We start from the raw sequence: 24,485 nt of genomic DNA, 5'->3' as shown, positions 1-24,485 counted from the left end.
AAAAAATTCTATGATGCTGGGTGGATAGGGACATGAAAATATGTATTGGTCTGATCAAGAGTGATGGCTTACTCATCCTGCTGATGGAGAGATGGATTGATCTCGCTGTCTCCATCTTCAATTTTGCAGGCAAAATGTATTTGTTGAGACAACTTAGGTGACTGATTGGCCTCAACTTGCTGTTCACCTTCCAATAAAAAACAGCCTGGAATATCCCCCCACTTGTGGCTTTGCACAAACTCCACTGCTTGTTTTTCAATGAGTGACCATATCTCCTGCAGTAATAAGGCATCCTTCTCCGGACTTGATGGTATGTCTGTGAATAGGGAATGAGGAAAGGGGAGGGGGTTGTATAAATTAATCTGAAACCCCTCCCAAATGAGCTGGATCATCCAATTGTTTAAGGGAATACTGTGATCCAGTGAGCCTGAAATTGCATGGGGCAGCCACCCACAGGTAGGCTGTCTGATGTGGGTGGGGTGGGGGTGTAGGTCACTACCTGGAGTTAGGAGGCTTGCGTGTCAGAGAGGTACATTTTTCACCTATGGCATCCAGTTGATGCTACAATTTTCCAAGTACTGTAGTCACAAATTTTTATCAATAAAAGATGGGAATGTCTGTCTAATAATGTAGCCGAAAGAGACTGCAATATCCATTTCAATTGTTGCTCTCATCACACTTTATTCATCACACATTATCTAGTTAGTAGTGCTTTCTTTAAATAATGCAATCTTTTTCAAATTGTTTTCATTTCAATCTAATCAGTATTTGGTTTAATGCTAGATCTATTAAAGAAGAAACATAATCTTTATCGATGTCATTTACACAAACTAAAAAATACACTAGCAAACTATCAGCTGACAACAACTACAAGGCAAATGGTGAATTTAAGGCCCAGCCTCAACATTTTTAACTATAAAATGTGTTGCTTTTATTGAAATAATTTGCTATCTTAAAGTTTTAGTTACTTTTGATAATTGCTAGCACAATCAAAGAAGAACGAGTTAATATGTACATGACTAATTAAAAATCAAGTACAAGTATTAGGATTATCACTACACCAAAATAAAGTTTACTCAAAAACTTAAGTTTTATTGACATGTCATTGATAAATCCTTGCACAGCAAGTTAAAATATGTCGCATAGACTGAACAAAAATTATGCACATGTAATCGAAAATGTCATTACAATGTATATACTATGCACAAAAATGTCATTACAATGTATATACTATGCACAAAATTCAATACACATGATTTTTAACGTAGTCTTTAAAATTACCATGCCTTTCAAGGGTATTTCTGGCTAAGCTCTTCAGTGTGTTGATATACTTAACTGGGCCATGCAACTCATTTTTCTATTTAGCAAAGCAAACAAACTTTAGCACAGACATTAACTTAAAACTTTAATAATGACATTAGTTTAAAATGTTAACATTGAGGTCAACCCATGGTGTGGACATAACAAGAATGGACAGAAGCCAAACGATTGCTATATCCACTAAGGCAACAAAAATCAAACTTATCTGATGAGGATGAGACACCTTTTGTTTTTGTACACAATCTACCTCCAACAACTGACTTTCTTGGGTGCTTTCCAAAAAGAACACCATTAACTTGAGATATAACAAAAGAAGTATACATACCTTCTCTCAAGCTCACAAGAGCTTTGGCAGATGAACCTGAAATATAACAATGTTCATTTCGAATTTAAAAAGAATCAACATGCACACAGTGCAAACAATTAAACTTCAATGAATCCATGATATTCATATCTCTCTGAAATTCTGGCATAATAAACACTATAGATTCTCTCTATGGAAAATAACAGTCAAAATAATCACAAAATCAATTCCATTTACAAAAGTGAAGCTTTCCACTCATGCTCTATCCTTGGACAGTTGTTCTTGTGATGTTTGGCAGGTTTACAAAAGACCACATCTTTGCCTATAACCATTAATGAAAACAAATCCCAAAATACTGAAAATGCTGTCTAGTACCACTATCTGTCAAGACTTAAAATGGGGATTTTTGCGATCACATTATACAGCTACCCACAGGATCACCTTATAAAACTTGTATTGATCCCCACTAAGTTTCGCTGATCCAGTGAAAATCAAAAGGTAGTCAGTTCAGCGATAACATTTATTATTCATTAACTGAAAACAATAACTGTATTTCACAAGCAAGACTGACTGTTGATCATTAGATCAAGGTTCATATGCATATTCATGTACCAGTATGTAGTAATGTTTTATGGCAAAAGTGGACAATCAAAGGTCAAGTTCAAAGAATTTAAAAATGAATTTTGCAAAATATTTATGAGGACAAACCTTGCCAAAGTATTGTAAACATTAAGATAAAATATAAAATGTAAAAATTTTAAATTTTGTAAAATGTATACAGAATTTTAACATTAATAGACAAAGGTAATACATATAAAATACTTAAAACATAATCAAAATCGGTTATGTAAACTGCATTCTATTATTAAGTCCAAGCTTTTCTTGGGTGATACGTCATCTCATTTTCTTCTGGCAGTTCACATCAAAATATTTCAGTCTCACAAGGCAGAAATCAAAACAACCAATAAAAAGATGTTCCACTGTCAGCGGACACTAGCATGGTATGCATTCCATTCAAGGCTGACCATTCAGGAGTTATGCATTAATCAGGTATGCATATCCAGTAGACAATCGGCATAATATGTCTCATCTCTCCAAATTCTCCTAAACAAGAGATGCTGCTCTCCAGTAGAGGGTTTACTGTTCTTAACTTTGTGGAGTTTTCATTTGCCAAGGATGATGAATATGATGACTTATACAACATTTGAACTTTGTATTTGGAATTTTCCATTCAGAGACTGAGGGATGACTGCAGAGCAGCTTTGGCTGCTTTATCTGACCTTACATCATTTCTTATACCAATGTGCCCAGGAAGTAAGGGTGAAACAATATATCGATATACTGGTAAATTGCAATACAAAATGCTCGATACGATATACCATGATACGAGTATAGAGATACCAGTATACCTGGGTTTTTTCTTCACCTACACTAGACCATCTGGCACAAACTTTTTAGCACACTACTGTCTTCCACTAAACTTAGCTTTGTTACCAACATGGCGGCATCTAAATATGTTTTCATGAAGAACCCAAGTGCAAATAGTTTTCTTTGGAATAATTTTTGACTGAAAAGGGAGTTAGGCACCAATACACTTGATGAAATGGTAACCATGTGTAATATGTGCAAAACTGAAATCAAAATGCTGGTGTAACAAACCTCTCAACTCATTTACAGTCCATGATTTGCTATGCAACACGAGACAATCCATGGCACAAGAGCTAAAGGTTCCAGTAAAGATATACTGAATGTTTCAGTTTGGCAACCAATGATTGTAGGTATGCTAGCTACACAGACTAAATACAAATTTGCATCACTTATGTTGCTGCTAGTTTCATTACTTATGACTTGTGACAACAGTCTTGTGTAAAAGAATGGGAGTCTTAAACATGGCATCAGTGGTTGATCTGTGATATGTAGAATCTATGTTGGGTTTTTGGACCAAGACAAGAAAATCCCAGTCAAGGGGTTACATTATTTGTATCCCCACGAGGCTTGCCAACGTAGATTCTATTTCTCACCCAATAATTTCTTTTAAAATAAAAAAGAACTTCTCACTTGTGCAATATAGTTCATGCGCAAAAGTTTACATGCGGTGCATTAATACAACTAAGTTAATGAGGACTGTGGCTTGACTGTGTCATTTGAAGTAATTTTTATGAGTGAGCCAAGAAAATATCAACATAAAACGTTGCATTGTATTGTGATATTATCACATTTAATATATGGGTGTTATATGAAATTAACAATAAATAGCTAATATTAATTACTTAATTACAAGAAAATGTTTCATTTTCATCAGTTCCAATTTAGAAACTTGTAAATAATGAAACAATACTGTGCCCACACCTGTGTTGTAGTGTATAGGCTATTATTATAATAAAAAGTTACATGTAGCACGAGCGTCCATGCTTGGGTTATTCACAGGTAATTAGTGATACGTGTCACTATCATATATAACTCTCCTTTTTTAAACACTGATTGTAAAATCACCCCGTGTATAAAAGACCCTCGAAAAATGGACTCTAGCAGATAACCGTGTGTGAAACTTTCAAGTTCACAGATTCTTTGAAAATATATTTTTCTGCCTTGGAAATATGGCAAGTGTTACAGTGAAATTTGCTTAATGGATGAATGTGTTGAAGGAAAATGATTCCTTCTGGCTGGTAAGTGCATTATGTGTCATTAAATATTGTAGGTATGTTTTTGATTCAACTGGGGCACAATGGATATACTTAACAAAATTAGAATAAAGCAGGTTTGACATAACACATTTCTGGCTGTTACTAAGTTTTCCGTAGTTAAGAGAGTTGGGAGGCTATGAAATGTATAGGTCTATGGTCTGTGTGCATGGATCAGTATTTTCTGGCATAGTTCATTTCACACAGCATTGAGAATTTTATCCTATCTGTAGCACAGTCAATTTTCAGATAGGTGTCATTACATGTAGCTAACAGTATTTAATGATGCTGGCCTGATATAGGATAAAATTGACCATGCTGTGTAAAATGAACTAGAATAATACCAAAATGCTTGACATTGTATGCATGTCTTTGTCTCTCAAAATGTTTTTGTATGGTGTGTTCTCAAAGATGGATTGACCTTAAGTTACTATGTTTTTGTTATATATTTGTTGTTGTCTGAGTTTAGAACAACTATGTTAGGCACAGCAGAAGACAAGTTTCTTTTTTTTAAAGTAGTTCTGAGCTCGTGGACACCTTGAATGAGATGACGGGTCTTAGATGACTAGACCAAGATAAGAAAACTAAGGTCAGTAAAACAGCGATTTTTCTGTCGCATGGGTGAGAAATGTTGAATCATCTACACAAGTTCTCTGAAAAAAATGGCATGAAATAAATCATGCTTGTTTCTCATGGTTGTTGGTGTTTTGGGTTGAAACCAACAAAGGTAAAAGGAATCACTGATATTACTAATTTACTTTATTATGCATTAATTTTTCAAATCAAAACAATACATTTGTCAAGGTGAAAATTTATAATTACATTTATTTTTTTTAAACTTATGTTTCTTCCTTTCATGACTGTACTGCAGTATATGGACCTCTTAATCATTTTAATTGGCTGATCTTTCTAATCAGGCTAACTATTGCAACTCTTGCATTTTTTTTTTTACCTGCTAGCAGTTTTCACTCATATTGATGTCTATATTGTTTGCTAAGTCATTTATATAATTATTATATTTAGTGGGAGTTTTGGTGAAATAAAAAGCAACATTTTCTTTTCTTTTCTGATTTAATTACATGCAAGGAAATGTGTCATTATTTCAGTATGAAATAAGCAAAATTAATTTTAGAATCATCAATGATGTCAATGATCAATATGTATATGTTTTTTCCTGTCAATACTCACCCCTTTTCTGGTATCTATAAAAACATCAAGCATCTGTAATATCTGAGATATTAATTGGTTGCCAAATTTAAGCATATTGAAAGGGAATCTGAACAAATGACTGGTGTCTTTTTCCCAAAAAAATTCAAGTTCTGACAGGAGCAAAAACGCATCTTTTTAAGTTCCATTAACCTACAATTCAGTTGCCTGGAATGCAGTGGAAGTTGGGAATGCAGAGATTACATTTAATAATTTGTCTTTACCAAAACTAAATAAAAGTATACTAATACTGAATAAAATATTTAGCTTCGTTTTCATTCAAGATACTTAACATCCTTTTAACTGATTTCTGCATTCCCAGCTTCCATCATATTCCAGCAAACTGAATTATATGTCAACAGAACTTGAAAACATGTTCTTTTGCTTCTGTCAGAATTTAAATTTATTTGAAAAAAGACATAAGAGTAAGAAAAGTCTGACTAAAGTACTATGCCTTCAGTTGGTAGAAAAGTGTTGATATGGGCGTGAGAAGTGTGTGAGATATTCCTGAAAATGAGCATTCTTGCTCTGATGTAACCCTACACAATGCCTTATTTAGGCAGTAAGATGGCGACATATAAAACACAAATATCTGGGGTGGCGTCTTACATTGTTGGGCTCTAGTCCTACATGTAAGACCTTGACACTATTATTACATTGTGGTCACATGACACTGCTGACTGAAAATGTTTTCCACAATACTTCGAATTAAAAAGAATTCTAAAAACCTTTCCACACATGAAAGCAATTGCTATATTCTTACAAGGAGATGAATGAAATGCGTCTGTGAGCTAAGGATGCCATACAAATCTAATTCCTTACGCTTTTAAGCCACAAATTCAGTTCGGTCATGATTGCATTTATGTGTCAATGCTCATTTAAAAGCCCGTGTCGTATGTCATGCAATACTTTACAAACACTAGACATTTACACGATAAATTAGCATCAACCTGATATTTCAAAATGGGTTTGCACTCTTCATGAGGTTTGTGCTCGAAATCAGATTGCTTAAATGCATTTCTGACGAAATGGCCTTAAGACAATTATACTGGATAAATTGTACTCATGCGATGCGATGTATATCATAAATAATTTACATAAAAGAATGAAGCTGTTGTGACCATAATTAATTAGTAAACCATGGTATTATCAAGCAAACATTTCGTCGGATGTCAACAAATGCAGTGGGTAGGTAATATTAGAACAGTTTTGCAGTTATTTTTAAGTTGAAAACTATTTTCTTCTTAGTGTAATTTGGAATAAAATATTTAAATATAATGTTCTGTCATGACATTTTCAAAGTTTAGGATGCTTAAAAATAAGTAAATGGGAATTATTCCATGTGCATACTGATCAAAGACTCATCCGCCATTTTGCCGCGCCTCTTTTTCAAAATGAAGAACGTCACTTTAAAGGGAAGTAAATCCGTTAACATTTTTTGATTAACGTATTGAACAGTTGTCGACGATTGTCAAAAAGGTATTACAATTTCGGATATGTTACTATTTATCAAGAGACGTGCAGTGACCTGGGTTTTAATATGCTTGCAGTCGAGCCACACAACATTATTAAAATGTATGTCTGATATATTTAAATCACTGTAGCTGTTAGGACAAATCGAAATTTAGAACAAATGTTTTGTTAAACTTTTAATTCAAGGAAAAGCGTGTACAAGGCTATGTCTTTTTCAAAAATGAATTAAAGATGCACTTAGTAAGTTTGTTAAAGAAAGCAAAGTCTTCACATCAAAACAGCGGTGCACATGTGAGCAAAATAAATATTTTTAGAACAATGATAGTTGACATGTCGAAGATACTTAAAGAAGGCAAAGGATATTTTTTTATAATTTTTTTTAAATGATAAAGTATGGGTAGTTTTCGAGAAAAGATGAAGGTTTTTTGTTTTGTCAGTTACAATGACTGTTCTTTTTGCAATGAAGAGACGGAAACACTTAGGAAAAAGAAAATATTTGTATTGAATGCATATTTGTAAAATGGTTTTAAAATTGTGTGTACTTTTGAGTGGAATTTCCATTTAGATGAATTGTATATACTGTTCAATTATTTTGATATGATAAGTATCGTGAAATCTGATATCTGGGAAAGTGGAAACATAGCCTCAAGTTAAATTTTAAACACAAAATTATCATCAAATTAATGATTGCAATTTATCGATTATATTTATTGATTGTTATTTACTGATTGCAAGTTACTGTTTCTAATTTATTGATTGAATCTTACATGAACAAAGATACTGTAGTTGAATACAATATTAATTACATTAATACTATTTCAGTCGTATTATCAATAACTTTCAAATAGTAATTATTTGAGAATATGACAACTAACGAAATCTGTGAGTTATTTTGCTTTGATGAATAAATGTTAATTAGGGCATAACTGTTTGGGTGTTTAATTTATGTGTCTGATAATAGAGTTAAAACAATGTATGCACCAGTTACATTAGAGGAACTTACTACATGTATGAGGAACAGCACCCTGCCCCCCCCCCCTTTTGTTGTTGTTTGGAAAATCAGTTTCAGCAGTATGTTTACTTTAGTTTTTGCTGAGGTGACATACAGTTGTGTAAAGGTAAACTTTTCAAAACTAGAAGTTCTAAGTTCAATAGTCTATTGTCTAAGGTGTTCTGAATCGGTACAGATAGCACAGTAAATTGGTTCTCTATTGTTCACGGGGTGTCCTGAATTGGCCGGGATAGCAGAGTGGATCGGTAAATTGTTGTATATAGGATGTTCTGAATTAGAGATCTCCTACAATAATTCTTTATCATTCAGATGTCTTTATAAAACAAAGATGACAAGGATATTAATATCCTTTGATGTTTCTGCCTGAATAATAATAATAACAACAAATCAGCACCACCACGATCACAGCCACCACCACGACCATCATCATTCACAATTAATTCCCTTGTTACTATTTTTCTCTTTCTCTTTGCTTTGAAAACGTATTCATCCCTTATTTTGTCAATTAGGCTATTAAGATCATTTATCAAATATTTGAGTTATACGCCTTGTTCTTGAAGTAGAAGAAAAAGTTACCTGTATCAAAGTTAATTATTTGACAATAATACAACAGTGAACACGTGAAATTGTAAATTTATCCATATAATTCAGTCGCATAACCCACATACTGGCAAGCATAATGATACACTTAAACGTGTTTAAACTCCCACCTGCATTATGCACCATACCGCCATTGCTGGACATATCAAAGGGAGACAATTGTAATCCGAAATTAATAGACGCTTTATTCATTTGTGTCCCTGCAATTGCTTTACTTTAGATTAAACCTTCTTATCTATACAGACTGCACAAAGCGGAAACACACTTTCGATTATTAACAAGGCTGCCGTTCAAAATCTTCCCTTTAATTCATCTTTTCGTCCTCCATAATTTCATCCGTGTATTTGTGAGTGTACTTCATAAAAGTTGTTTGTTATTCTTCGACGGCCATGAATAGTCGTTTGCCTCTGTATTGATATCTACCCAGGGCCGGCGCCAGACCCGGCCAGACTATCTGGCGCCCTAGGCAAGGTTAGATTCTGGCGCCGCCCCCCCCCCCCCCGGGAAAATATCAATTTCAAAATTTATAAACAATAAATTTTTTTAAAAATGCGCCCCCCCCCCCCCGGAAATCAGCGTATTAGGCGGCTGCCTAGTTTGCCTATATGGTAGCGCAGGCCCTGTATGTACCGCATCATAGGTCGTGTATCACAATGAATATCATCAATACATGGCACAGCCGTATCATTTCACACTCTAATATTTTGTACGCACTTCTGTAGAAGAGCTTCTTTTTTAGAAAAATAAATTAATTGTTAGAGTTCAGGTTGAAATGAATCCCTCGAGTTTCTGGAAACGTAAATACCAGAAAAAAAAAACACGCGTGACCTCGGTATTAATAATAGCAATTGTAGAAATACCACAAATAACCCAAGCAAACATATCCATTAATAGGTCGGACCATGTTTACATTTTACAGGGAAATATGACCTTATTATAGTTTTTTTAATGTAATAGCCGCAGTGTTGGAACATTGTACAAAATAGCGCCTGTCCCAAAATTAAAATCAAACTTAGTAAGAAACTTCAGGGCGCGGTTTCATTAAACATTTCAAGCTTGACAACACCATCCTCAAGGTCAAGTCCGTGAAATGTTGTCCTAGGATTGGAGAAAAATCTCAATTTGCTGAGGAAAATCTCAAAATTTGAGATGGAAGATATACTTAAGATGATAGGAAAATGGACCTCAAAGGCGTGTAGGTCGAAATAGGGTTCCATTTATGACAGTTGTCTGCACTTTTAATATCCGCATATAAACTCGTACTTCTACGAGAAATTCCGCAGTCTTATCCTGTAATACGAATATGATGCAAAAGTGCTTTAACAGAGTATAATGATGATGACGTCATAATACACGCACGATTTTAGCTGACGTCATTTCAAGAAATTCCATAAACTGTCATGTCATATCCTGCAGAAGTTGCACGCTGTTTCATCTATACAATATTTCTTTTAAAATGTTCAGGTAAGTCTGTTAAAATATAGCCATTAAGTTTTCATGTGTAGATTTAATTTAAAACTAACCTTTTAAGACAAATGTAATATGTATTCATTACTGTAGTCTCAGGTTACAATATATATTCACATATTTGTTTTTGTTCAATTATTTTAGATGCATTTTATGTTGGAAAGAAATGCATAATATTCCATTTGAAAAGAACAACTTTTTTTAACCGTTTTTATCTTTTTACAATTTACCGCGTCCACTCGAGGCCTGACACCAGATGTAAATAAAACGACACGTCAGCGAAGCCGATGATACAGATATTTGTGACGGTAAAACCACCATTAATGTCATCAAATCTTTAAACATATAACTGGCATCCCTGTTCTTCATACCCCCCCCCCCCCCGCTTAATAAAACAAAACAAAAATTGTGATTTCCTTTGGGACAACATCACCGGGAGAGTAAAGGCGACATAATGACATAATCAGAAGACAGAAAAAGAAATACAATTTTAATAAAGGAAACATAATGTCATCACCGTATATTCATATTCGACCAATAAGAAGACAGGAGTGTCATAGTATGTACTAACTGCGAATGAAGAAGCATAACAAAATAAGTATTTGGCAAAAGGTCATATGGCAAAGAATGTCAATAACATTTTTATATACTTAAAAACTAGCATATTAATCTTACTTTTGTGCAAAGGAATAACACCACTGAAAAAAAATATTGACATGTTTCATTGAGCATTTTACACGCAACTTTAATGTTATGGAAACCGGGCAATTCTCATTCAGCAATGAACAAAACTAAGTTTTGTTATAGAGGATGGAATGACATGTAGCCAAGGAAAGACAACCCAATATTCAAATTAGAAAAGAATACACAACATTGAAAAAACGAACCTAGAGAAATTCCGTCTAAGGTGGTCAGTAGTGAATAGGGCCACCGTAGCGACAATGGGAATTAGCATTACAGACCCCCCTGGGCCACTCTAGCGACAATGGAAATTTAACATGGAGAAAAATCGTGGGCCACTCTAGCGACAAGGGGAATTTAACATGGAACTATAGTGTGGGTCTGTCTAGCGACAAGGGAAATTAACATGGGGAATAGAGTTTGGGCTTTTGGGATTTTTTTAAAAAAAATTTTTTTTAAAAAGGGGTAGGCAATTGAAAGGCTATCTCTTTTCGAGAAATATGGCTGGCCCTGAAAAGGGCCTTTGGGTTTTCTTCTGCTTCTAATTTCTTCTTTTCCTCCACCAAGTTCTTATTTTATCTCCTACACTCTTCTTCTCTTTCTTTTTTTTCTTCTCCTCTTCTTTCTTCTCTTCCTCCTCTTCTTTCTTCCTCTTTTCATTTTCTTCTTCTTTTTCAATTTTTTCATTCCATTCTCTCATCCTTATCATTTCCTCTTCATCCTCCTTTTCCTCCTTTATTTCTTTCAACAGATCACTGATGATTACCTTCATTTTTCGTAAATTGTTTATCTCCATCTTCACTCGATGGGGACTATATGAATAGTGATCCTCGTTTAGGTTAACCAACATTTGCTCTATCATTCCTAAATTGTCGAGAACGTTTTGCAATTTTTCCATTTTGTCCATTTGGTTAGAAGCCATCTTCTTTGTATTCTTTGCAGAATGGTTTGAACAACGAGCACTGTGGGTTCTTATACGAAAAGCGCGAACGTGAAGGAAAACATCCCCCTAAAACATAAAATGGATCTTACCTAGATGATGACCCAACATCGCGCGTACGTGAAGGAAAACATCCCCTACTTTCTCATTTCATATAATAAAACCCTAACTATGCTCTTCACATACGCTAAGAAACCCATAATCTACTATTCACAATAACATACCTGAGCTCTTACAAACACAAACACACAAACACACAAACTCATACCCTCACACTATCTGAAATAAGAGTTAGTGTTTATATACACACTACTCTACCTACACACATTGGCAAATTAATAGTTATTTCTTTTCTAGAGTATTGGGTAGCCCTGAAAAGGGCTGTTTTTGTTTGGAACTTCATGGACACCTGGTTAATGGTGGCACCTTCCAGGCCTGGCGCCACATACACATCTTATCCCCCAGTTACTTTTTACCTTTTGGGGGCAGAGAGCAGAGGCAGGATATGTCGCTTCAGAATCCCAATTTTCGCTCTCTGGGATTTTGAAATTTCTTCTCTCCTTTTCCTCCTCTTCTTTGTTTCTTCTTTCCTCTTTATATCTTCTTTCTTCTTCTTCTTTATATCTTCTCTCCTCCTCTTCTTTCTTTCTTCTTTCCTCCTCTCTTACCCTTCCCTCCTCTACAATGGCTTCCGCGGCCAGTTCATTTAATATGCGCCTGGCATATTCCAGATGCACATGAAGCTCCAACAGTTTCTCAAGTCTCGTGTTCATTCTTCTGGCTGTGTTGATCAATCAACAAGGGTAGCTGGACTGCCGAACGAGTTTCAATTTATACTGAAAGCGCGTACGTGAAGGAAAACATCCCCCTAATAACATAAAATTCATCTTACCTAGATCATGACCAAAAAACAACAACGCACGGACCTAAAAGAAACACTCACTCACTTTTTTATGCTACCCATCACTTCAATAGACTATCCACATACGCAAAGCAATCCAATCTAACCCCAAATATACACCTCAAACAGCCCAAAAAAACTAACATCATTTTAATCTACTATCCACACCAACCTACTTTATCACTTATAAACACAAACACACAAACACATACACTTCCACTATTAATAAAGAGTTAGTGTTTATATTCACACTACTCTACCTACACACATTGGCAAATCGATCGTTATTTCTTTTCTTGAGTATTGGGTAGCCCTGAAAAGGGCTGTTTTTTTGTTTTGCTATGGCATTCTTTTAGTTTCTAAGAATGCGATGTCCTCTGAGGATAGACTTTCTGGCAATAGGTCTGCTTCTTCGGAAAGAGAAGAAGAATTCTTTGGTGTCGATACGACAATCGACAAAGCCTCTGTCAGCTTCAGGTTGCTGCTGCTGCTGCTGCTGTTGCTGTTGTTGCTGCTGCTGTTGCTGCTGTTGCTGTTGTCTCTGAAGTCTGTACTTCTCTGTCCATTCTTCTTTCTCCCTGTTCATTTCTTCTCTGAAGAGCTCTTCTATCAGGTCTTCAGTGATTTTTAACATTCTCACATTCTCTATTTCTTCTGGTTTCGGTATCAGACTGTGTCTGACCCTATGCAGATTCACGTAGGCTTCGTTGAGCTTAGCTAGTTTGGAGCACATCTTCTTAGGAGGATGAGTCGACAATGGATGGCTAGACTGGGAACAACCCGGTTCTTAAAGTTAAAGCGCGGACGTGAAGGAAAACATCCCCCACACGGTTTTCGAGCCGCAACGTTCATGAGAGGGATAGTAAGAAATGAAAGAGCATCAATCCAACATTCTTATAGCTAAACAAAAGACAAAGGCATTTTTTTCTAAACACAACATTTTTTATTCAAAAATCACTTAACACTAAACAACAACTCTAACATTTTTAACAATAATATAACACTATAACATCAAACATTTTTTTCAAATCACAAACATTTTTTTCTCAATTCACACTCTACTTTAAACAGGGCTGACAACGTTGTGAATGAAATTGTGATTTCCACTGTTGGAAATCATTAGGCCATTGATGGACACTACGTTTCCTAGCTTGAGACAAAAGATAAGCATAATGGTCACAAAACCATCGATCTACTTTCACATCGTTTCTAGCAGAAGAACGAGGATCAAAATGAGTCACTAAATGTTCTAAGGAATAGCCCAGGCTGCGATGATGCAGAAAATACACACAGTACTGTCCACACACCAAGGAATCTGTGCCTTGTAATTTCACATTATTGAATCGGGTGGTTTGAGCATTTCTTCTCATAAAGTCGATGATATCGTCTTCCAAAGGCGGCAATCCGTACGAATCGAAATATTCCACACAGCCTTCTTGAGGAAAGTAGACGGCTACCCAGTGGGTTCCTGGGAGATGACTGTCGTCCGTGTTGATCACGTAAGCTTGATGGTCTTTAGGTTTGCGATGAGGGAGTTCATCTTTAGCACAGACGACAGGATTCCAAGAAGACGTATACGAACTGTGGTTCAAAAGGTAATAAAGTTCCCAGGTATCCATTGATTTGTGTTTGTTTTCTTCTTCTTCACAGGTAATAATAAGTCGTCAATTCGATCCTGACTTTTTGCTTGAAAATGTCTGACGAATAAACGGTTATTCGTTCTGTTTCCTCACTCTGATTCAGGAGAGCTTCGATACGATGGATCTCTTGAGTGGTTAATGGTGGACAAGAATGTTCACGCAAGTCTTTATACCACTGGTGCAACACGTCTTTGTTCGAGATGAGACTCCAAGCTTCGTCCAGATACTCGTCCAATTTTTCTTCTTGACTTAATATCAGGCATTTATCGTGTTGAATTTGACTGGGATGATCGTTTTGACATCCATAGCAATTTTTCTTGATCAATTCCGTCATTTTGTCGACCAAGTGTTTGGCAAAACAGGAGACTAAATGGGCTTCTTGTTCTGGCCATCTCGACTTCATCATGATATCTTCTTTGTCTTGAGATTCTTCTCCTTCCACGGTCTCCTCACATTTCATCTCCAAAGTTTCTCCACTAGGTAAAGAGGGATAACAATCTTCCATGACTTCTAGTAATCTAGAATGACTTCTCTCAAACTGTTGATTTCTATGGTATTATCGAATTCTGCATACAGGATGACGTTCACTGTCTCTGGCAGAGGATTTGCAAACTGAAGTTCCACACGAATCTGGCCGGATTTTATAGGGTGGAAATGTCCCTCGTCGCTGCCTTGGTCTGGAGTGAAATCAAACGCCCACAAAGCATAGCCTCCTGCATAATCTTCGTACGTAATACCGTGACTGGTGTTGGTTCCTAACTGACCGGTGGCTTCGTACAAGGACAAGTACGATCTCAAGTAATTCTTGTTTTTAAAGTCAGGTTCGAAAGGTCGGGTACACAAGGTCTTGCCATCGCGACTGACTTCGATCTTAGACACGTCAAAGTGTTCAAAGTTGAAAGGATTTTTAGCGAAGGCTCCGTTGAAGGCTGTATTCTCGACCATACCAACGATCAAACGTTTGGGTAACTGTCCTTGGAATAGATGATCTTCGATCATGGATCGCTGTCCAGCAGGAATGGTGAACGTTTTCACTTCCACTCTTCGTATGGGATATTTGGCGGTCGTTCTGCTCAACGTCTGACTGATGTCGTTTCCCACTTTAGGTAACACTTCCACACGGCGTACGTAGAGTCTGGCTTCTAGGATTTTGGTTTTGTACTCGTCAGCATTACCCAATAAATGGAAAGCGGTACTGCTCCGATTCAGTCTCAGGCGAACATTCACTCCGTTTAGCAAATATTTCTCTTGCAACCACATGTCCAAATGCAAACGGTCCATCAGTTCTAAACTTTTGTCGACTCCTTTGATTCTGTCTCTTCGTTCTATAAATCCCGCATTGTTTTTTTTGGCTGATGGATCAGTTTCGAATGTTTCAAACTCGCCTGTTTCGTCAGCTTCCCATACTACACAGGAATTGAGATGAGTGTTCTTGGCATCTATTCCGTACGTCAAGAGATTTTCCAGGTAGGCACGATAAGGGTAAGTATCCATGCTGCTACTGACCAGTTTGTTATTCAAGTACAAGTCCACTCCACTGAACAAGGAATGCATGAAATTGTTGACGGGAGCTACTGCTTCATCGTCTATAGCACCTCCAGTCTTATCTAGAATTTTGACTTTCAGGTACAAGTAACTGCTATTCAGATCGATGTAATCTTCGGGCTGTCCTTTGATTTCAAACTCGATGGGAGCGGAATCGGTCAATGAGGAGACGGGGTGAAATTCCACCCACTGAGATTCTTGCATGGTCATCATGGTGGGGGGCATGGCAAACAGATCCAGTTCCGTCTTGGAACAAGCGCAAGACTCTCGGTGCATCATTTTTTTGTTCTGTGTCTCAATAATCGAAAACGTCTAAGTCTCGAACGGTTCTTCTTTTCTTGGCCTTTCTCGCTTGAAGTCTGGTGAAAGGGTGTTTTCTTCGTCGTCTCTTTCTGCCTTGTCCTTGCTGAATGCCTGACTCGGTAGCGTGCAGGGCATTTATAGGTGTGTCTCGTCGGCCCAAAATGTCTTTGCCCGTTTGCAGCAAGACATTTTTGCCTGCCCTCATGAAGGCTTCTTTAGGGTTTTGTTTGTCGATGATGACATTTTGGAGAAATTCTTTGCCTTGCGTCAGTGCCGCATCTTTCAAGGCGTGCAATCCGCGTGTCACCATCGGTTTCAACACCGGGGCCACCGAACGAAAGGCCGATTTTAACATATCTCCTAAACCGTGTCCTCGCTGTCGAGCCACCCCTCGGTACACTGGATACATGACTTGCTTACGAGTCGTGAGAGAACCGTTTTCGAAAATGGAGTTTCACCGTGACTTTTCCTTTGGTGAATGGAATATTTTGTCCCAGATCTCCTTTTATAGTAATGTTGACCGTGTCCAAATACGACTTGCTGACCGGCAAATAGTGAGGATGGACAAATTCGCGGTGGACGTGGTAAGTGTTTCCACCTTCCTCGTCAGCGTTTGCGGCAGAATCCACTTTGAAAGGAATGACACGCAGTAACGGCACGGAGGTGTGTCCCACCACGTTGTATTCCACCACATCGGAATACACGAACATCAAATTCTGTCCTTGGTTCAGTTCTACCGGGGTACGAAAATACTGGCCAAAAGTCTCGTTGTCGTAAATGATTGATAATTCGGGGTTTTTTTTTTGTTGTTCTACTCTCTTCCTCATCTCCATGTCACCGCCCAACATGTCAAACAATTCATCACAAAAATAGAAACCCATGATTTTATCCTCAGGAAATTTTATCAGGAAGCGACGAGCTGTTTTGTGGTATTCCAGGGTGACAGTTTTGTTCTTGACATTCTTAAAAGCTTCCCCAAACACGCCATTAAACCTGGTGGCTATGGTGTTGACCAAATGTTGACCACTAAAATAATACCCTTGGGGAACGAACAAGTGATAGATGGTGTACTTTAGATTTTTTGTGCTAGGGGTTTTATGCTTATATTTGCTATGGGTATCCATCCACTGTTGTATTTGTTCGTCATAAACTTCCACATCAAAAACATTTTGATTGGCAATGACATTGAGGACTTGGGTCGGGTGAATCATTTCTACTAAAGCCACTTCCCAATGGGCTTCGTGATCTAAGGGGATGGCTTGAGGTAATTTGGCCGTGTAACAGCACAACGTGTTGTTGGGAAACACCTCCATGGAACTGTCACTGGGTAAGGTTAAGTAAAATTGGTTTTGGTGACTCATAATTCCAGAGTTCTGTGGTTGTCCGAGCGAATATTAGTGGATGTCAGAGGTGTGTCTCCGCCCAAAATGGGGTTCTGGTTGTGGTTGTTGGAGTGGTGACTGGCACTGGCACTGGACACAACGTTCCCGTTCGAGGAGAATTTCAGGGAGGGATTGGGAAGCAGGTAACCGATGCAACTGCTCAATAAAATGGTCCACAATTGTTTGTCTCCTTGTTGCAAACTCAAATTGGCGATGGCTGCCCCGATGACACAATACACCACGAAGATTTGGCAGAAAAAGACGATTTGCGTTTTAGGCACACGTTCTCCACACCACACCCACAAGGGTTGTTTTTGTAAATCTTGCACAGAAGAACTAGGGGAAGAAGGACTGGTCGACGTAGCTGCGTCTGATGTGTGAAAGGGCATGATGGTCACTTCTTCTTTTTATAGTCGATGACTTGCGAAGCGTCGATCCAAGAATCAAAACTGGGTGGATATCCTTTCCAACGTACTTTGACTTCTTTGACACGTCGTTTGCCCACTTTACGGGTTCTGCGTTCGAGAATGCTTTCGATGTCGTACACGTCGTCTTCTTTTTTGGTGACACGTTGTAACTCGGGCAAATAAAACGTTCCTTTGAGCACTTCTCCGTTCATGTCTTCCAATTTATAGACGGCAGGATGACGGCCATGTACTCGTCCAGTGACGCGAAACAGTTCGGTCGTCCAGTTAGGTAAGTAACCTTTGTCGAAAGTGCGTTTGGTTTTGCCAATGCGCACCCAATCTCCTACGGTCAACTCTCCACTTTTCTTGAGGACAGCCCTCGTCGGGGACGTACCGAACAGGCGCTCGAACACCATCACTTCGTTGTCGGGAGTCACGTCTTGCGGGGCACGTCCGATGCTTCGATGGTAAGATTGGTTGTACGCTTGCACCAGGTGCGGTAAGATGTCGATGTACTTCAGAGTGTGGTGATGCGTAAAATATTTCCACATGCGTTCTTTCAAAGTGCGTTGAAAACGTTCCACGATGCTGGCTTTGGTTTCGGGATTCTCGGTGGTAAAAAAATGAATGTCACGTTTCTTTAATTCTTTTTGGAAAGCTTGGTTCAGAAATTCGGTGCCTTTGTCCGTTTGCCATCGAAGAGGGCGACGACCGCTTTTTTTCAACACCCGTTGCAGGGCTCGCACTAACTCGCTGCTGGATTTGGAAGTCAAGGGTACGACCCAGGCAAATTTGGAAAAGACGTCGATGACACAAAACAAATATTTGTAACCACGATTGTAGCTGGCCAAATGAGAGACATCGGCTAAATCGGCTTGCCATTGATGATCGATGCCTTCCACTCGGGTGCGACTTCTGGCAAACTTGCGTCGAATGGGTTTGTGTAAAGTGTAGGTAGCTTGTTCTTGTAACCATCGTTGCACTTGAGGTAAACGGAGACTTTTCAGTCGCGTTTTGGCAGCACGATACAATTTTTGAACTCCTGCGTAACCTGCAGGATGGGAGGGATCGTAGTAAATGCTAGCTAAGACTTTTTCCATTTTTTTGTGTTGATTGGTGTCTTAATAAGGCACCCACTCTTGGAAGAGGCTACTCTTTTTCTCTTGGGGTATTTTCTTGGATTGCAAGGCTTTGCGTGTGCGGCCAGCAATAGGTGTCGAAGAGGAGGAGGATGTCTGAGCAGGGGATATCGGTTCTTGTTTCACTTCTGTCTTCACTTCTGTCTTCACTTTCTTTTTCTCTTGTGAGGAAGAAGGGGTGGCCATCATCTTTTTAATCCATCCAATTCTGGAGGTAGGTGGTGTTGTTAACTTGCGTACTTTTTCTGGTGGAGTTTGAAACCCTTCTTCTTCTTCTTCTTTTCCTTTTTCTGTCTTGGTCACGGGTACTGGTGGTACTGGTACTGGTACTGGTGATGGTGCTGGACTTTTCATCAAGGTCTTAAAATCTTTCAGAGTGGGTAAAGCTGTTTCGTCTAAAGCTTTCTGGTGAAAGAGTTGCAGTCTTTGCAAGAGTTGACCGTACTTTTGAGATTTTTCTGTTTCGGACAAATCTTGGCGATCCAGCAAGGATTGCAATTCGTGTTGTAACTGGGACATCTCGCTCAAATTGGGATTGGGAGGTAAATGCGGGGTGCGTTGTTCTTGCCACCGATGGTATTCCATCCATCGTTTGTAAGGCACTAAAGCTAGTTTTCGTCCTTCCATGGGGTTGTCAGGGGTGAATTCTGAGATCTTGGGACTTCCGAAGGCCTTTTTATCTTGCTCCCACCAGTCCTCCCAACATGGTTCCCAAGACTCCTTTCAGTATGGGGCCTAACAAGAGAGGTAAAATGCCTCCACGTTGGACCAACATCTTCTTTTTTTGACGAATGGGAATTTTCTTTTGAACCATTTTCCGAAGAACGTGACGATGTTTGCCTAAGCATTGTTTCTGGTGTTTGGACAAAGGGATCGTGCCTTTCAAAACGTTCAAACAACATTCGCACACGGTATCGATGACCTCTTTGGAGGCCGTTTGAATGAGTTTTTTTCGTAGGGGTGGAGAAGCTTTGGACAGGACAGATAACAGGTCCCCATGTTTGGCTAAACGTGGTGGTAGTCCTTTCCTTTTCTTTCCTTGGGGTTTTCTGGAGGGTGACATCTTTGAGTCTTTAGGAGCACCTAAAAACACTGATACCCTACTCGGTCACAGGCCTTTTTTATACTGGAACGCGTCGCCACTGATTGTCTTTACGTTTTATCAGTTTGAGGACAGGCATGACACGTCGTGCAGGGGTACGTAACGGACTAAATCGAGCCAGTTCTTGCTTGGACAAATCCAGTAAACTTTGTAACATGCCCGATCTTTCTTGAACTTTGATTTTGGGAGAAGGTACTTTGTGAGCAGCAGCCACTGCTGCTAAATTGGAAGGTCCTGCCACTGGGGAAGTTCTTTTGGGGGTCATCAACGGAGAAGTTCTTGGTGTGATCAACGTCTCCAAGTACTCTTCAGTTCCTGGTGACATCAACGGAGAAGTGGACAAACGTGAGGCTGCCGGAGACGTTGTGGCAGGTCGTGGCTTGCGAGTGTAAGGTTGCGTCCTGGCCGAAGTGCCTCTCTTGCGACTAGTTTTCTTCTTCTTCTGTGGACTTTTCTTTTTCTGGGGACTTTTTCTCTGTTTCTTTTTCTGGGGGCTTCTTTTCTTTTTCCGGGGTGATGGTGGTGGTGTCTGGTAAGAGGAGGGTCCTGCCACTGGAGAAGTTATTCTTCTTGGGGACCTGGTCTTTTTCTTTTTCTTCTTGGGGCTTCGTTGGACTTTTGTCTTGGGGATAACTTTGGGGGCATTAGGATCCCATCTTAAGAGTGAGCGAATGATGACCCCTCCTAGAGTACCGCTCCCTCCAGGTTTCAAAATGATTTGTTTTTTGGTTTGAGTGTCGATGCGGGGATCGGCCAGTTGGACCAAAGCGACTTTGTTTCGATCGAAAAAGCGTTGGGTTTGATGAGGAATCTGAATGATTCCTTGGAGTAATTGACGTGCCGTCACCGTGAACCATCGTAAGACTTCTTTGAGACTAGCTTCTAAGACACGGGCTCGTGTTTGTGGATCTTTTTCTCGGCTGATGCCATACAAGGCACGAATCAATTTGACGGGAAGATGCGACTGAAGGGACGTCATGTTCACACTGTGAGTGAGACAGACGAAAAAGGGTCTGAGGTTTTTATAGATTTTTTTTCATGGGGAGTGAAATGAAGTCGAGGACGGAGACGTGTACAGGACAGGCCCTCCGTCTTGGCACCAGTGGTGAAACAAGTGGGTACGAAATCGCAAATCCTCGGGAGTCGTAGGTTTCAAATCGACGAGTAAATAGGCGTGTGGCGTTTGAGTGGCATCGTCGTACGCCTGAGTCAGCCAAGGCGTTCCTAACTGTTTGGCTAAGACTTGTACTTGCGATTTATCTCGAGGGCTTTTAAACAAGACTACGTAATGCGCATTGAGACTGATGGTGCGATGGGCTTTACTTTGTTGAAACAAATTTTGGGTGATGTAAACGACACTGGCATTACGGTGATGCCCTTTGCGCGTAAACCACAATTTAATTTCTTCTTCGTCTTCTCCTAACATGTCGTCGAAAATGACCAAATGGGTTAGACGGGAGTCAGAGACGATGCCATCGTCTTCTTTAGGAATGCCTTCCACAAACACGATGGAATCGCCTTGACTTTCTCGCAAGAGGTTGTACGCCGATTGCCACTCTTTGTAACACCACACGATCCGTTGAGGGGGCCGATCGATCAAATGATGTTTATGTTCGATCAAACGTTTGACGAATTCGGTTTTGCCTGAACCGCTAGGTCCAGCAATGAGCATGTTAAAGGGATGGCGAAGATACAAAGCCTCCCAACTGGCACGATCTAAGTGTTCGTCGATGACTTTGACAGTAGAGGAAGAGGGAGCAGAGACAGCAGAGGTAGCCATGGTACGAGAAATGTCACTTGTGACACGAAAAAACAAACAAGACAAGAGTTTATATACTTTTTCAGAACACGTTTATTGAATGTTTTTTTTCAAACATGAACACGAAAGACAAAAATACATAAAAGCCAAAGGCTTAAGTACAAGAATAAAAGGCACATGATAACTATAAACGTGGAATAAACACAAGTGTCTGTACAACAACCACATGTTTTGGGTAATGTTTTAACCAGTTCAACAGGGGGTAAGGTCACACAAGTGTCCTCCCGAAAGGGTCTTTCAGGTCTGTCCACGACAGTCCTGTCCTGGGTGACGGGTTCTTCTGGCACCGTCACTAACACGGGATGAAAAGTAACTTTTTCCTTGAACAACTCTCGTGCATACTGGGCCACTTCTTGGGTCCAAGCCTCAAAACCCCATTCTTTCCAGGCACGGACATCTGTCCAATGAGGGTGTAAGTCACAAGCTACACACACATCGTCATACACGTCTTGGGTAGCTAAAAGTTGACGAATCTTTTTTTCCTGTTGAGGTCGAGAAGTATCCAGATGAAACCGCAAGGCTTTGAGCAAAAGGAGTTTTTCGTGACCATTTAAGGCCATGGAGGTGGTAAGTACTGATCGTAAAGAGTCCACAAAGAATCGGCTGGTAAACGAAATCCCAGAAAACAAGTCACTAAGACACACACCACTTGTCGTCCCAAATTGAACGGATACAATTCTTGTAATAATCGATGGTAATGATCCACGGTTTGAATATGGTCATTGAGTTCCTTCCACGGAATCTGTTGAATGATATGTGACATAATCCGTGGCATGGCAACTTGATTTTATAGTGTCTTTGTTTCGGAAGCAATAAAGGTAATTTCTAACCAAACACGTTCGTTCTCCAGTAGGGAATTTAAATGTTACATACTGTAACTGAAACGTCAGAGTTTGTCTAGATGTTTCGTCTTTTTCTAAGCAGATTCCATGTAACAAATGTTGGTAATCCTTTAACTCGTCTTCCTCAATACGTTGCAGTAAGTGAATCTCCAAGTAACCAAAATTACGAACGTCTAGCCCATCATCATTCATATACTGAAAGTATTCAACAAGGTCTGACCAGTGAAAAAATTTCTGACGAATCAGTCCTCTTATACCATTCAGGTACCAGTGGTTAAAGATCTGGTGACGTAACGGATGCAATTGTTCTTTACGTTTCACTTGTATTTTCACCAGCTCTCGGTAAATCCTTTCTCTCAACTCCTCAGGCAAGCCCAAAATGTACTCTTGTAAAGTATCCATAATTATATACACTGTTTTTGGAATCGTTGGGTGGCGACCAATAGCCTCGTTTAACTTTGTGTCTAATGTAATATCCACTCATAATCAGTCTTCTTGTACTTTGGAACATAGCATAATTTAAAAACGGACGAATCACTTTGAGTTTGCGTTTCACTTGTATTTTGATCAGTTCTCGGTAAATGCGTTCTCTCAACTCCACAGGCAAAGCACGAATGTTCTCTAGCAAAGTATCCATGAATAGGTCATACTAAATCCTCTTTGGTCTGACACAAGAAATGTACTCTTTGCACAAACATGGTTTCACTTCAGTGTCAAATTTAAATCGTTGAGTCACTAATCTACACATTACAATTCGTTCAGAAGTTTCCTCTTTCACTAAGTTGACATTGTGTTCAAGATGTTGGTAATTCGTTAACTCTTCCTCTGGAATTCGATGCAGTACGTTTACAATGATGTAACTACAATCGTCCATACCAAACCAATCCTTTTTAAAACTAGAGGATCGTTCATCAATGTCTGTCCGATGGAACACTTTCAATTGAATCAATCCTTGTATAGCCTTCAGGTACCAGTGGTTCAAACACCGGTGACGTAACGGATGCAATTGTTCTTTACGTTTCACTTGTATTTTGACCAGCTCTCGGTAAATGCGTTCTCTCAACTCCACAGGCAAAGCACAAATGTTCTCTTGTAAAGTATCCATGAACAGATGATTATGGTAAGAAGTTACTTCAATGTCTCGGTCCCACTAAAGGTAAGTAATGACAATTCGGTGACCATCGAGCATGTTCTACGTAGGCCGAATCTTGCGGTTCCCAGTGGTGAAGTGACACACCGCAACTGAAGCACTTGACTTTATCTCCTTCGCCCAAGTAGAAAAATCCGGCTCTGGCTAATTCTTCGGGGGTCGGTCCTCCCAGATACTTTGGCCATTTTCCTTTGAACGATTGAAGACGATTTTCAAAGTCGCAGTATTCCGACAAACGCACAGGAAACGAATATTCGTTTTTCACAGGTTCGTTTCGATGAGGGTTGAGTGACATGGGCAGGAGTTTGCTCAGGGCTGGATGACATCCGTAGGGAGGTAAACGTGAAGGTGGACATTCCCCTTTAAAACGAAACCCAGTAAAATGTCCAAGAGGACGAGCAGCATCGCTTTCGCATCCCACAGGTTTGACACGCACAGCATCACTTTCCATGACAGGGGTAGGGGCACTAAAGTTCCCATGATGCTTTACGGCATCGCTCAGGTCACAAGGTACAGCATCGGTCCCATCGCAAGGCTCACAATCGCACTCGTCTGCAAACTCCGTTACGCA

General features: G+C 39.3%; 1 protein-coding gene across 1 annotated transcript in view; it reads right to left on the bottom strand.

Moving 5' to 3' along the window:
* LOC149785232 (protein lin-9 homolog) overlaps window positions 1–6,895 on the bottom strand; it is a 65,036-nt gene extending 58,141 nt beyond the window's left edge. Inside the window, exons 1-2 of the mRNA XM_089979062.1 lie at window positions 6,862–6,895; window positions 1,646–1,681 (exon numbers count right to left, since the gene is read on the bottom strand). Coding sequence (XP_089835188.1) covers window positions 1,646–1,681; window positions 6,862–6,883 — 58 coding nt within the window. The 5' untranslated portion in view covers window positions 6,884–6,895. The remainder of the gene's footprint in view (window positions 1–1,645; window positions 1,682–6,861) is intronic.
* Between the last annotated feature and the right edge of the window lie 17,590 nt (window positions 6,896–24,485).

The sequence above is a fragment of the Sinohyriopsis cumingii genome, chromosome 13, assembly GCF_028554795.1.
Source record: "Sinohyriopsis cumingii isolate HCF-2022 chromosome 13, ASM2855479v2, whole genome shotgun sequence".
In the NCBI taxonomy this organism is placed as follows: Eukaryota; Metazoa; Mollusca; class Bivalvia; order Unionida; family Unionidae; genus Sinohyriopsis; species Sinohyriopsis cumingii.
Note: the sequence above shows the minus strand (reverse complement) of the source record. Positions and strands in the feature narration are given on the sequence as shown.